The sequence below is a fragment of the Fusarium redolens genome (assembly GCF_020744475.1).
Source record: "Fusarium redolens strain MPI-CAGE-AT-0023 chromosome Unknown BKA55scaffold_21, whole genome shotgun sequence".
Lineage (NCBI taxonomy): Eukaryota > Fungi > Ascomycota > Sordariomycetes > Hypocreales > Nectriaceae > Fusarium > Fusarium redolens.
In genome coordinates, this window is record NW_025763684.1 from 241,805 (window position 1) to 256,009 (window position 14,205).

Below are 14,205 nucleotides of genomic sequence, written 5' to 3' on the forward strand. Positions count from 1 at the left end.
TTTTTCCTAGTCTTCCTTCTTCTTTTTCTTCTTCGATGACTTCTGCCCCCACAGGTACTCTGCCTGTCGAACTTCTTAGACGGAGCATTCGTATGAAAGGGATTCGTATGAAAGGGATAGACTGAAATAGCTATGTTATAGAACACCTACAAATAATGCCTAAGATACGTAGCTTACAAGGTCCCATTCTGGACGCAAAGCAGGGACCTGTTGCGTACCATGCGAATTTGTCCAGAGAAGTCTAACCGGCCCAAAACTCCCACCTAGCAAGCTGGTAGTTAACCTGTTTTATTACCATCTCTGCCTGTCATGTCTCGTCTAGATTATTTTCACTGAGTTATGCCACATTTCTGTCTAAACCTTTTCCCCGTGGCCTTGTCCCGCTGTAGCTGGAAACAACTTCCAAAAGACGAAATGGTACTTCTTGCCTTACCGCCAGAACTTTACTTCATAATTGCTACTTTCCTTGAGCCAAAAGAGCTTGCCACTTTGCTTCGCACTAGCAAGCAAATTTACCCTATCATTGACGACATCTTATATTACCGCGATGCGAAAAGCGACAGCCCAGCTGCCCTACTCTGGGCTGTAAAGAAAGGAAGGTTAAACACGGCTAGGAAGGCCATCATTGCTCACAAGTGGCAGTGTACTTCCCATGACATAGAGTCCGAATGCACAATTCAATCGACATTAAACGGGGTCCTTTGCCTAGCATCATCGGGAGGGCATACCCGTATTGTCCAACTTCTTCTCGATGAAGGCGCCGATGCTAATGTACCAAGAAGAGGGCGCCCAACAGCCCTAAAGCTAGCATCATTACACCGCCACGAGAAGATTATTCAGATTCTGCTCAATAATAATGCTCATTAGTACCATACTAGCTATATTACATTTAGTTTGGTATTAACTTATTACTTCTTGATATGTTTTTATATTAATGGCTATGGCTTAACTCTGTATTCGTAATGGTGCTTGGGGTTAACTGTTACTTCCTGACTTCAATAATTATGCTTATGGTTATCTGCAAACAGTGCGACATCGTGGGATTGTTCCGGACTCTTGGTCTCAATAGAGACAGAATCGGGTACTTGGTCAGGTCACCCCAATCTGTATGGTTGATCGACAGTCCCGGACGGTCAATGCAGAGTGACTGATTGCATGATATCTCCTGTTTAGCCCGCGTGATCTTCCGGATAAAATATGGATTACGTAGACCACATCAATTGGTTGAGCACAGTTCCTTAGCAATCATACTTTGGCTTCCCAGGAAGTGGCTCAAATTGGCACGTGAGTCTCCCAATGTTGGCAAATGGTAGCACTGTCTCCATTACTCAGGGGTGGCTGGCTCGTCATGCGTATTCACGCCGTTGAGCAGGCTTCAGCGCTTGAGTGTCCGGATCTGATTGAGAGCCGCAAAATCGGCCACGGAAGCGGGTGAAAGAGCCCGCTCAGATATTTAGGGGATATGTGGTGCACCTCTGTATGCTTACATAGCCGGGGGGAGTTGGGGTTCAAATCGACATCTACAATGAAACAGTGCAGCCAGGCCGATCATGGCCTTCAAACCCCTCCAAGTGCCGTGATCTACCATAATGATAGGTCTCAGAGTCGCGCCATGCCTCTTTCTCTTACCAGTTAACTTCGATACCTGCTTATGTCGCGCCGGGGCAACAGGATCGCCAAGTTGAAATCGATGAGCATGATGCGGTCATGCTCGTCGTTCCAGAGGAGGTTCGCCTGCGCATGTCGTTGTGTACAACGCCTTGCTTGCGAACCAGCTCCGTAACCGCGTCTCCTCTTCTAGGATACTGTCGTTCGTCACAATCGTATCTCCTACCCATGACATCAGCAACATGTGAACGATGTCAGCCAATACCAACGGGTAGGGCGTCTCCAAATCGATGCTGCCCAAGCAAACGGGGACAAAGTGGCCCTGCAGTGGTTCTAGACGCGAGTAGACATTCGCTTCGTGTTGCAACCTTGTGACAGCCGCGGCGAATGTTCCTTTCCCAACAATGTATATCCCGTAACATCCCAGTGTCAGCTTGAAAAGTGCCCCTGTATCACCGTATTTGCCATCGCTGTCCAGGGGTTTCAAATAGCGAAGGCGGTAGACGGGGCGAGCTAGTTTCTTGCATAATAGTTCCCTGAGACGAGTAGCACTGATGGGATGCGACAGGCCGCTTTTGGCACGGCGATGCAGAGCCACATTCGGACATTTCTCATCGAGAAGCCCATCTCTTTTGAGGCCCAGCAGACAGCTTTGCGTGCAATACGGTCGAGCCTCGAGTTCCGACGCTCCGCTGCCTGTAGACCCGTCGTTTCCCGGTGTCATGTCTTTTCGCTTTTTCGAGCCACGGGCTGACACTTGTAGTGATGGCCGCGCACCTTGAGTCCGTCCACTTTCGTCAACCAGAGGCTCGTCATCGCCACTACTGGTATCGCTGGCATCAATCTTCGGCAAGGGTTCAGAGTTCTTGCATGATGCCCTTGTCGTTTGTCGCAGCTCTACTGTGAGTTTCTGAGCAGCAACTATAGACCCAGCATACGACGAGACAGAGCGTGTTGACTCTGGCGATGCTTCCTCCTCCGTTGTTCCACCGCACATCTCAGCATATGGCTCTGGCCATTCGTTGAGCAATGAGATTGCCGCCTCTCTCCACTGATTAGACTTCCCAGAGCACCGGCAGGTCTGTAAGCAAAATGCGGCGAGTTGTGCAACGGCGGTGTAGAAGGGATCGACCGTTCCGTCCTCACGATCGGCGTCATTTTCTGGCTGGGCCATGTGGTAATACAGCACTGTGGGATCGTCTCCAATGTGCAGGAAGATCAACGACTTTCCAGCGGTAAGGTATCCATAGCTACTGCCGAGCCGAATCATGTAGTGGAATGTCTGTGCCAATGCTTTGGCAACCGTTTCCTCTATCTGTTCTTGTAGATGACTCTCCCCGTCCATGCTAGCTTTCCCGCTGGAAATTCTTGAGATGGCGCGGATAAATAGGTCCTCTCTATGCATGGCCTTCTGAAAACTTTCGACCGGGATTTTATGTGCTGCTTTGTACTCGCTGGGAAATGCGGTATTCTTTTCCCCCGAATTCCTGGATCGAATACACCATCTATCTGGCCCATTTCTTCTTGAGGCTCTGCGTTGCCGTGCCACTCTTTTCTTTGACCCGGGTTGCCCTTGTACAGTCTCGAAGAATACCTCGTCATCGTTGCGATCAATCTCGTCGGTCTCCGTCAGGCTAAGAGGGTGGTTCTCGAATGTGATCGCTTTGCAATCGAGTTCGCGTCCGATCGGGTGGTTTTGGGATCGAGAACCAAGCGCGGCAAAAACGTTCTCCACAGGATCTTCTACAGCTAGATGCTCAAAAGTCCTGAGGTCGTCCTCACTGGCCACGGGCCTTTTGTGTGCAGCTTGCGCTATCGCGCGGACAGCTAGTCGTGAGGGCAGGAGGGAGCCTTCGAGTATTTCCTTGATGATGCAGTGGCACGATTTCTGCTCGTCGAGAAATCCATCCCAAGGTCGCAACCATAAAGGATAGCGTTTACCCGTTACATCTGTTGTGCCGCCGCCGGACGGCTTCGACTTGTCCTGCACCTTGAGGGTCGTGAAGAGGTCTTCGTGGCAGAGTTGCAGGTACTCGTCATATGAGGTGTCTTGTTGATCGCGTCTAAGATTCTCCTCTCGTGCCCTTGCCAATTCTTCACGTTCTCTTGCTGCCCTTTCTTGTTCTCTTGCTGCCGTTTCTCGTTCTCTTGCTGCCGTTTCTCGTTCTCTTGCTGCCGTTTCTCGTTCTATTGCTGCCGTTTCTCGTTCTTTCGTCTCCTTCAACTCACGCCGGAGTCTTTGGATTTCATCATCGTGGTCCGTCATCGTGGTCCGTCTTTGTCTGCAAAGTTTAGGTTGTTCGGGAATTACGTTGACGCGCAAGCAAACTCGGCTCTACGTATCCGCCGTTCGGATAAATAACGGTAATTGTACCATTAGTCCGATTGGTGGGGCACATCTCTTGAGCAGTCTGAGTCACAAGGATCTAAGCCATTTATAGTTAGACACAAGAAGAATACCTTAACACCAAAATTCTGTAGGAGTGGCAGGTTTCCTGCTCATAAGATAATAACAGATACAGATGTATGTCTGGCCAAAATAGAGCTTCGGCTGATATTGGAATAACAGTGGGTCAGTTAAACACCTAGAGTCTGCGCACAACCCAAGAGATGAACTGTCCCGTCATCCACATTTCCTTCCGGACTTACGTCATCGTATGCAGATGTGTTGAACATGACTCGGATGATGAAGCATCTTATCGGCTCTGTTTGACGAAATGATCGCTTGGTGGTGGAAAACAAACACGAGACTGGTGTAATTCTTCCCCCCTGGGGACCCGTTCCGAAGCTGGCCTGAAGAGATGGGATCACGCCTCCAGTACGTACAGCCTCACCCAATCAAAAAACGAGGTGGATCAACCATTTCCTTTCCGGCAGGCAAGCATGGCAGGATCCGATTGGCTAGCAGGAAACTAACGGGCAGTGCAAGGTTCTTCAGGCCGAGCGAGTGTGGCGGCGGCGACCTTGATCCCAGTAGGGAAGCTCGCTTAGCTAAGCTCAAATCCAATCAAAGTCTTGCCTGAGGTTCCGTCCAAGCAACGAATGCGGGGAAGTCGGCATCTTTCGAATTGAATCTGATCAAGAGCATTTTGAGACAAAATAATTACACACTAGCTTGCACCTTCGGTCGAACTCGGTCCCACGCATGGCCGCACGGAGTACACTACGTGATGATTCGTCGTCAGACGTGTCGGACGACAGCGCCGCCCTTGAGAGACCTGAACTTTTATTCACTCGGCTACTCATCGACAGTCACGGAAACGCAAACGCGAAAGATGAAGATGGCATGACTCTTCTGCAACATGCATCATATAGGGGTGATTACGAACTCGTAAAACTCCTTTGCGAAAAAGGCGCAGACGTCAATGCGAGAGGGAGCGAGGGTATTACAGCATTACATGAAGCATCCCTCCTTGGGTTTGACAGGATTGTACAGTTCCTGCTGGATCAAGACGTGCAGATCGATACGCGGAACGATGATGGCGATACGGCGCTGCACCTTGCATCGGCAGCAGGCTGCACGGCGATTGTGCAGCGACTACTTGAGAAGGGCGCAGACGTGAACGGACGAGGTCACTCCGGCCGTGTCCCCTTGTGGTATGCACTACAAGGGGGTCACGATTTGGTTGAGAGGCTGTTGCTAGAGAAAGGAGCAGACGTGACCGCACAAGATCAAGCTAGCATGGCATCAGCTCGGAAGCTAGGCGCGGCAGTTAAGCTGCGCAGGGAGGAGAAGGAAAGCTACAGCAAGACATAATGTACAGAGACCATTTCCTCAGCTCCTCGACTTAACCTTGCTCGTTTGACATGAGCTTTGATCGTATTCTAGTCAGCCCAAAATCTTCATCGCCTCTTCAAAGTCTTCCGTTTTCTCTAAGCCACTGCGCCTTTCTTTAGTCTTTAGTCGCGCGAGACTCGCCAGCGATCGCGCTGCAAGAAATTGAATATCCTCGGCCGTTTTTCTGACTCAAGATTTAGGGACATGTAAATTCGATAAAGTCTAGAGAAGGCAGGGTCTTAGACAAGTAATGCGCAAGGACCCTATTTCAGAGGTCAATTAGATACTCTTAGCACCGTAGCGTAAAAGATCATAGAGCACCCGGCCACTTTTGGCACTTGTCTGCGTGATGGTTCGAGAAAGAGTCGTTTCCGTGGTCCATTTATAACCCACGCTACGCATGTTTATGTACGCTCCCAGCCGAAAAAGGTGTGCAATCAGGCTAATGGGCCTAATCTTGACAAAGAATCCACTTCTCAGGGGGTAGTACAGTAGAAGCCCAAACTATGTAGAATACAAGACTTTGTAAGCTTGACTGGAAAAGCGTTGTTGTGAAGAGCAGATTCCCTGCTGGTGCTTGAAAACGCATAAAGGCAAGACTCTGCCTTTGTTCGAGGCCACATTCAACCAATCCTGATACATGATCAAGCTGTTTGTGCGAGAGATTTCAACTGGCTGAGACTGCAATCTTTGTCTTGTGGAGATTTCTACACTATAGACAATCTGTACTGTCAAGCTCGTTTTGGGGTGACTGTGAACCGATAACACCTATCTTCGTTGGAGTATCGAAAGGAACGCGCAGATAGTGCACTCGATGGCTACGCAGCGATTGGAACAGCAGCAAGCACAGCTCCAACAGTTATTACAGCAAAACCTACAGCAACAGCGAAAGCAGCATCTGTTGCGACAATTGCTGACCCCACAGCAACTACAACAGATACAGCAATTACATGAGAGCCAGCAGCAGCAACTTCAACAGTTGCATCAGCAACAACAACAAGCAGCACAGATTTCACAACAACAGCAGCGCCAGCACCATCTCCAGCAATTGCGAAATTTGCAGCACCAGCACCAACAACAACAAGCGTTTCATAAACAACAGCAGCATCAACAACAGCTACAGCAAGAGAAACAGCTGTTACATCCGCTGCTGCTGCCACCACATTGGTTGAAACAACTACCGCCACGGCAACAGCAAGAGCTGCAGCAGCTGTTTGTGACATTACATCAATTAGAACAGCGACGACAGTTCGAACAGCAGCGACAGCTTGAACAGCAGCGACAGCTTGAACAGCAGCGACAACTCAAGCAGCAATTAGGACCACAGGATTCAATCCAGGTTCAATCTGATGGCTCCCCTTCAAAATCAATGAAGAGCGTGCCCATATATAAAGCGAGCATTGTAGAACCTTCTCGACCAAGCCAGGAAAAGCCCAAAGCTGACCATGCTGTCAACGGCGATACTATTCAGAGGATCAAGAAGTGTTTGAATCGAGCCAATCATCCAGCCACCCTCGAATCCGAAGCCAAAGCAGCACTCCATGTGGCGTCTCGGCTGATGGCCCAGCATAATGTCACTCAAGCTGAAGTCCTTGCGGACGAGTCTCAATCCGGTAGGCTGCAGTTTGCTGGACAAAGCGTTGTCGCACTTCGGCGCTCCGATGGGGACTGTCATAAACGTATCAGAATTGAAGGTTACATGGACTATCTGACAGAGGCAATTCGGACGTTCTTCAATTGCAAGTCGTATAGTACACGCAAGTATGGGGCCATGAACTATACGTTCTACGGGTTGACCGATAACACGGTCGCTGCTGCAAGTGCCTTTGAGATGGTTTTCAACCTCGCGAGCTCTTGGGCCTTGAAATATCGAGGCCGGGATAGGACCAGCTATCTTCTTGGTATCTGTCAGACTTTAAGACAAACGGCAAAGAAAGAAGCAGCCGATGAAGTCGAGAGAGCGAAGAAAGCAGAGCAAGATGCTAGCGTATCTGAGACGTCTCTTGAAACAGAGAAGCGAGAAAACCTACCGAGTCGCAATTGGCTGATGATACGGACGGGGCTCCATCATCTCCACAGGGCGCAAGGTCCATACCATCTACAAATCAAGGCAATGATGCTTCAGAGGATGGAGACCCAGGTACAGCCGAAGACCCTGTGGCTATCCCACTTGATAAGGATGATGTGATAGACGATGAAGGCGACGAGGAAATGAACGATTGCGTTGAGCCCGATTTCAGCACAGATCCCATCGACAGCATAGACCCATTGATGGATATTGACAAGGAGATTCACCGACTTGCTGGCAAGACAGAGCATCAAGCGCGTGGACGAGATGATGAATATACACGTGCACCGCAACCTAATGATGGAAGTCAGTGTAAGTCTCATATGCAACTCGCTATCTTTCGAAAAACGGCTGATGATATTGCGGACGACTATCTCAAAAGTCGAGGTGTGAAGCTTGTTTCAGACAGGGCACGAAGTGGTCGTGTGCATAACATGGCTGCATTTCGCCAGGGCTCACAGGATAGCAAGAAAATCGATGTCCGGAGAAAGATGCTTAGCTCGTGACGCAATGACTTCGGGTTGGAATCTATATGGGTTACTTTAGCCCTACTTTAGTCACAAGAAGAATGACGAGGCTAAGATTATGATAGCGAGCCCATGATCTTGAATCTTCCTTGCCGTTGCAGTGATTCGCGTCACAGCGACTAGTTGTCGAGTTCCGATTGGTAGAAGTCCACAGGGCCAGGGCCACGATAATGGGACATTGGATACCCGTTTCATCTAACGGCATTTGCTTACAGTATGGCTGGATGAGAACCACGCCCCCTCAAGGAGATGTGCCTATATGAACAGCTATACGGATTGACTCATTTGGGGCTCGATCGCATTGAAGAAAATTGACCTCAACCTCAAACAGACGGTTCTCTTCATTGCTGAAAAGACTTTGCGGATCACTAACAGAACAAAACATTCAGATGCCGCTGATACCAGATTCCATGAAAGGACTGGTCTGCCCCACGCACTTGATCGACCCATCCCACAGGCGGTTCAGCTCCGTACCGAGGCCATTAAAATGATCCAGGTACAGCAGTGCTTCATACGTATCCAGGGGAAACCCTAGCTTATATTCGACGCCAAGAGTGGCACATCCTTCGATATACCGGTAGCCCAGATTGATTTAGACCAAATCGTGAGCTGAATTCAGATTTGAAAAAACAAGCTCCATCTCAGTTGCCTCGTGAGACATGGAAAGACTGAGATCAAGAATGTCTCGACCTATCTCGGCGTTTCGCCCGAAACGATGAGACAGAGTCTGTAAGCCAACGATGAAGTATTTGAGATCATCTACAAAGGCCTGTGCTCGCTGTCGTTCCTGATCGAAGCCGGCATGACGGATAAGCGCGGAAGAGACCTCTGTGCAGAAACTATCACCGTTACCGGTAGCTGATATTCGCTCCCTCATGTTACGGACAACTATAACTTACAGGAGCAATGAGATGTCAGCATGCATATACTCTTTTTCTTTTCCAAGAGGCAGCTTACGGCGTTCGGATCCGCTTCTGGGTAGGCAGAGGTGAAATGCAGCATATCAAGAAAAACAGAACCTCCAAGATGACTCGCCATAGATTCTGAAAATGAGTCAAAAAAGTGTTGGACTTTTATGACATAACATTGAAGAGCAAGCGAGCTCAAATATATTCTTCGTTCGTAGCCACGGCGAAACAAGCTCCAGCCAGAGGCTTTAAAAAATTCAATAAACAGATTGCCTGACTTCGTTGGCTCATAATTGTAAAAAAAGAAAAAAAAAAAGCTGTGAGCTAGCTCCTTGTTCAAAATTCTGTATGTTAATAGCTCAAGGAAAAGAATTATTATTTGCACAATTTTGGATTCTTCCCAGTTGCATAGCCAGTACTATGTCATTCTGTCGGAAAACATTGTTGTGGGTTTGATTAGCCTAGCCGGATTCACCATCGTCCCGTTCAAAGCCGAAATCGGCTATTATATAAAACCAAACTGTCTGAGAATTTTGGGTCATTGGTGGCGGAGCCTATGTCAAGCTATCTCGTAGGCTGTCGTTGGCCTTCAATCGGACTAGTATTCCCATTCACTGCCACATGTCGTAGCTGCACACTGCTATGCTCTTCCTGCCGGAAAGTCTGCTACTGAGCAAGACGATTAGTTGTGGAACGATCCGGGCGGCCGAATATGGCCGATTCGTTATATCGGCCACGCTGCATCGGCATTACAGGACGTGCAAGTCCAAAATCAGACCGTCATGGATTATATGCGGAAGCGAGAAAGGTAATCTTCTACGCCTAAAATGTCCGTAGCAATGCAATTCCTACTCTTGCTCTACGCCAACTGCCAATCCGCCCTGAGCGCCAAATATTGATCACGACCCGGTCATCATGATACGTAGCAGACACATTATTCCATTGAAAAAGTAACCTCCTTTAGAACCAATCCAATTGCAGAGACAGATATGAACCCAAGATCCTTGCTTTTGTTGCTCCGTTGTAATCATAAAGACATTGCTACAAGGGTCTGACAATGCCAGGACTGTGTGCCTGTCTCACGGTGACCTGGGACGGCAGACTAGTGTTCCCCACTTGGCGTAATTTTGTCACGCCAATGATAACCTCCTCAGGAATCAATTTCGAGGCGCACAGCGCCTGCCGGATTTTCAAGTGGCCGCCCAACGCCCCCTAGAACAAGCGTCGAGATGGTTTACAGCAACCTATAAATTCTCATATTTTCCCATGCTTTGACTCGCCCCCTCAAACACTCGCACCTTGTTACGGCGTCTGAGCCTTTCGCCACGACGCGGTCAGGTGTGACGCGAAGCTCGCTCGATAAGGAGGAATTGCTGAGTTGTAGTACAGAACGTCACGAACCAGGCTCAACAATCAGACCAGGCCAGCTGGAGAAGTCAACTCAACCAGGTCTCTCAACCAAGATGGCAGTCACCAGAAGCTCTAGGACGCCTTCCTCTACGTCGTATTCAAAGAATGTCAAACCTTGCCACATTCACAATGAGCCGCCCGCCAATTCGTTCAAGTCTATCTCCATCGAGCCGAAACCGCGACGATATCCTTTTCGTCATCCAGAACGCAGAAGACCTGGGCAAGGAGTGACCCTTCACTCTACAGGAGCCAGACCTACCCGATCTTCTAAGAAGCTACCGGCCATACCGACAAACTCTGCTGTTGATCTGAGCCAAGCTAGATCACATCGCCACAGCAACTCAGATCTTTCCCAGCATTGCGAGCGATCATTCAAACCCATCTATAACTACCGGGCCAAACGTCGCATGGGAAATCTCAAAAGGTTTAACATGGCATGCATACGTTCCGCCAACAAGACTTTGGACATATGGGAGAGCTGGGATGCCACCTATAGGGAGTCGCCATATGAGATGAAGCGTAACGCTGCTCTTGTGACTACAGCCATTCAGACTTCCCATTATTTTACTAAGCATTTTGAAGATGTGGGAGGAGATAATAAACCAAAGCTTTACAAGCATGAGACCATTCAGCGGCTAAATGAGAGTGTATTAAGGAGGTCACCGGGACTTCCGATAGTATGATGATTCATACTTTGGGTGCTGGGTCATGTATTTTAGGGAATTTACGTACTAAAATGCGATTTGTGTGTTGTCGGATAACCAGCCGGCAGCAAGCCATTGCCCATTTTGCCTCTCCAGTGCCGTCTCCTACCGTCATGAGACTAGAGCGAGCCTGAAGTCCTGTATGTGCTGAGCCCAGAGATTTCTGTCTTCAATAAGATCAAGAACACCTATTTGATGTACTGTATAAGTTAAGTTGAAATAGGTTAAAGGACGTCCCATTAAACCGCCGTTGAACACTCGAAGCAGAGCTAGGGTGTTCGCTAATTATTTTCTACAACAACGAAAGTAAAGCATACCAGGGCTTAGAAGATAAAGAAGAATACAGTAAGCGGAAAGGATGGCGCAGGAGGAGACAGCACTAACAAAAGCATATCCAAAAGTCCACCTCCGCATGTATACGTAAAGCAATGCGGGACTTTATCACGTAGAATGCTGGATTGGTTGCCACAGTCAATACAGACTGACACTTATCCTGCTCACGAGATGTCCGCTGCCATATGGGCTCGTTGGCGTAAAGCAAATGAATTAAGGTGAGGTGCTTACGAGTTCTTCACGTTGCCGGCGCAGGGCGGGAATGTTTTCAGAGCCGTCGAGCAGTGACTTGAGAATTATAGTGCTAGGTAAACCGGCGGCCGTTAATAGGCAATAGTCATAAATCCCTAACAGTTCTCTTCTTACCACCAGCTTGTATAAGTATACGTGCATTCCATGCTACACTGAGGATCATAGCAACTCAGCGCGGTCAGAGATTGATCGTACCCTGTCTGGTATTCTAGCTCTAGCTTTGACCCTTTGTTCCTCTGTTACATATGCGTCTTATCTTTGTATTAGTCGTTCTGCTAAGGAGCTCATTCGCAACTGTTCCATCCTCTCATAGACGTTTCTTCACGCCAGAAGGGTTCATCAAGGTAGACCCAGGAGGGCTCGAGGACATTGAAGTCACCACCGACAATCTGCTCTCTGAAAGGCTCTCCAAGAATACGAGTCCTGTTCTAACAGGCCGTGGCTTAGACTCGCGTGCTTTATCGATAAGGCTCGTTAATAATTTTGATAAAAGTAGTGTAAAAGCCTATATAACCGGTTTGGACTCCAGCGGCAAGGTCTTTTTCGCCCTCCACGATGGCAAGCTTATTTATCCTGACGCTAGAGGGTCTCGCCTACCTGTCAAGGTCACAAAATATGTTGCTATATCTCTACCTGAGAAGGGTGAGCCACTGAGTATTACACTTCCTTCATTTATTCGTTCTGGTCGCATCTACTTTTCGAATGATGACCTGCAATTTTTTGTCGTCGATAGAGATAACGGTAACAGCTTAGTTCAGCCTTCGGTCACAAACCTTCGAGATCCCAACGCAAACGTGAGCTGGGGTTTCGTAGAGTTTACTTACATCAGGAATCTTCTCTACGCCAACATAAGCTATGTGGATTTTGTGGGTCTAGTCCTTGGTATGACGCTTGTTGCAAAAGATGGGAGTACCCAAACCACAGCAGGACTCGAAGCAGATGCTGTTATCAAGATTTGTGGCGATCTAATTAAGCAGAGAAAGCTAGACAATCATAAGTGGACCTCGCTATGTATTGCAGACACTGCTGGAAAGCCGATCCGAGTATTATCTCCTGGTAATCAGCATGATGTCGATCCCGAGATATTTGGAAGTTATTGGAAAACCTATGTGGACCGTGTTTGGGAGAGATACATCACTCGGGATCTCATAATAGATACGCAATCTAAAGCGGGCATGATCAAATGCAGGATTGTAGATCACAAACTGAAGTGTGACGGACACGAGCGCGGACTCCCTAAACCTGATGATAAAGACATTTGGGGCTGCAACAGTGGACCTTTTGCTATCTCAGAGAACGATAGTATAATTCATACTGCTATTGTTCCACGTTTGTGTGCTGGTCTTGTACGATCTACTTTGTTACTCGATGGCGGGTTTATGCAGCCGAGCTTGGGTCAGACATCGTACTACACGATAAACCCCACTAATCACTATAGCCGGATTGTCCATTCATTTGAGGTTGATGGCAGAGGCTATGCATTTCCTTACGACGACGTTAATCCTGATAACAAGGAAGACGCATCCGGAGTGGTGAGCTCCGACGATGTTGATTTGCTGACTATTCATGTCGGCGGTCCGCTTTCAAACTACTTGTCACAGTAAATTAGGCCTTTGTGTTTGTTGTCTCTTTATTGCTTATAGTTTCGTTGCTTCGCTTACGGTAGCTGGTTGGATATTGTGTTGACACCTAAATTTCATCTCACCATTCATCAATTGACTGAAGTTGGATAATCAGCTTCCGATGACTATATAGACTTAGCGTGGTCGTGGTACTGGGCGCTCTTGATATATCAGATGGAAAGAGCATGTTGTATGTAAAAAGGTCTGATAGTCTTCGCTTCTCGATTTCTCACAAGCCGAGGGGTTATGTCATATGGAAAAAGAAACCCTTTTTTCAATGGTAATTTTTTCAATTTGGAACTGTATCTATTTATTCAATCTTCTTCTTGAAGTATTATGAAGTCGCGGATCGATATGGATCGGTTCTAAGCTACAGACACTATGTTTTCCCTTCCCAGGGACCCATTCAGCATGTAGATGATCTTGGGCAAATCTTTGCAGCCTGTTCCTATCCGGCCACGAAGAGAAAAATGCCTTATCTAAGCCAGGGAACGTGGATACCATCCGCTCGCGAAATCTGTCTCCATCTCCGTATGGCTCTTTCACTACTTCGCTCCGCTGCTTGTTGTCTGTTTCATCCGACCAGTAGAGTTGACGCAAAGCTGCCCAATAAAATCGAACACAAGATAAAAGAGGATCATTCGGCCCCATTGGACATGATGAGACCATGGCCCATTCGTGGAAACTATCGTCGCCGTCGAAAGTGTAATGTAGCCCTTGATCAGCACTGATCAGCATCCTGACCCAGGGCTGACTCCACTCAACGTCACGGGGAAGAAGAACGAGTGAAGAGTACACGTAGACTTTTGTCCTAGAAAAGTAGTCTGAAAACTCGGACATGCATCCTATCAAATGTACTTGCGGCTTTCGGAATAGGCGCCAGAAACGGGGACGCAGCCAGCTTGATAGCCTATCTTCATAAGTCTGGGCTAGTGTCTTAGTGTCGTACTTTTGGCTCGACCAGTGCGTTATGAAGAAGAGTCTGCTTCGAAGCT

The 14,205-nt window shown here is 48.1% G+C and overlaps 5 protein-coding genes across 5 annotated transcripts; 4 read left to right on the forward strand and 1 right to left on the reverse strand.

Annotated features, from left to right (window-relative positions):
- Positions 1–1,705: 1,705 nt before the first annotated feature.
- BKA55DRAFT_545009 (uncharacterized protein) lies at positions 1,706–3,874 on the reverse strand (the record flags this gene model as incomplete). Its single annotated transcript, XM_046190773.1, has 1 exon — positions 1,706–3,874. The coding sequence occupies one exon, from the start codon at positions 3,872–3,874 to the stop codon at positions 1,706–1,708; it is 2,169 nt and encodes a 722-aa protein (XP_046043384.1).
- A 786-nt stretch (positions 3,875–4,660) lies between these two features.
- Positions 4,661–5,711, forward strand: BKA55DRAFT_582132 (ankyrin repeat-containing domain protein). Its single transcript, XM_046194093.1, has one exon. It carries the CDS (start codon positions 4,754–4,756, stop codon positions 5,363–5,365), a length of 612 nt encoding a protein of 203 aa, XP_046043385.1. The 5' UTR covers positions 4,661–4,753; the 3' UTR covers positions 5,366–5,711.
- Positions 5,712–6,755: 1,044 nt separating this feature from the next.
- On the forward strand, positions 6,756–7,960 carry BKA55DRAFT_524867 (uncharacterized protein; the record flags this gene model as incomplete). The annotated part of the gene is made up of 3 exons (XM_046188742.1): positions 6,756–6,959; positions 7,011–7,384; positions 7,408–7,960. The coding sequence occupies 3 exons, from the start codon at positions 6,756–6,758 to the stop codon at positions 7,958–7,960; spliced, it is 1,131 nt and encodes a 376-aa protein (XP_046043386.1).
- Positions 7,961–10,096: 2,136 nt separating this feature from the next.
- BKA55DRAFT_582133 (uncharacterized protein) lies at positions 10,097–11,024 on the forward strand. Its single transcript, XM_046194094.1, has one exon. It carries the CDS (start codon positions 10,353–10,355, stop codon positions 10,980–10,982), a length of 630 nt encoding a protein of 209 aa, XP_046043387.1. The 5' UTR covers positions 10,097–10,352; the 3' UTR covers positions 10,983–11,024.
- Positions 11,025–11,833: 809 nt separating this feature from the next.
- BKA55DRAFT_696183 (uncharacterized protein) lies at positions 11,834–13,192 on the forward strand (the record flags this gene model as incomplete). The annotated part of the gene is made up of 1 exon (XM_046200239.1): positions 11,834–13,192. One exon carries the CDS (start codon positions 11,834–11,836, stop codon positions 13,190–13,192), a length of 1,359 nt encoding a protein of 452 aa, XP_046043388.1.
- Positions 13,193–14,205: the final 1,013 nt, after the last annotated feature.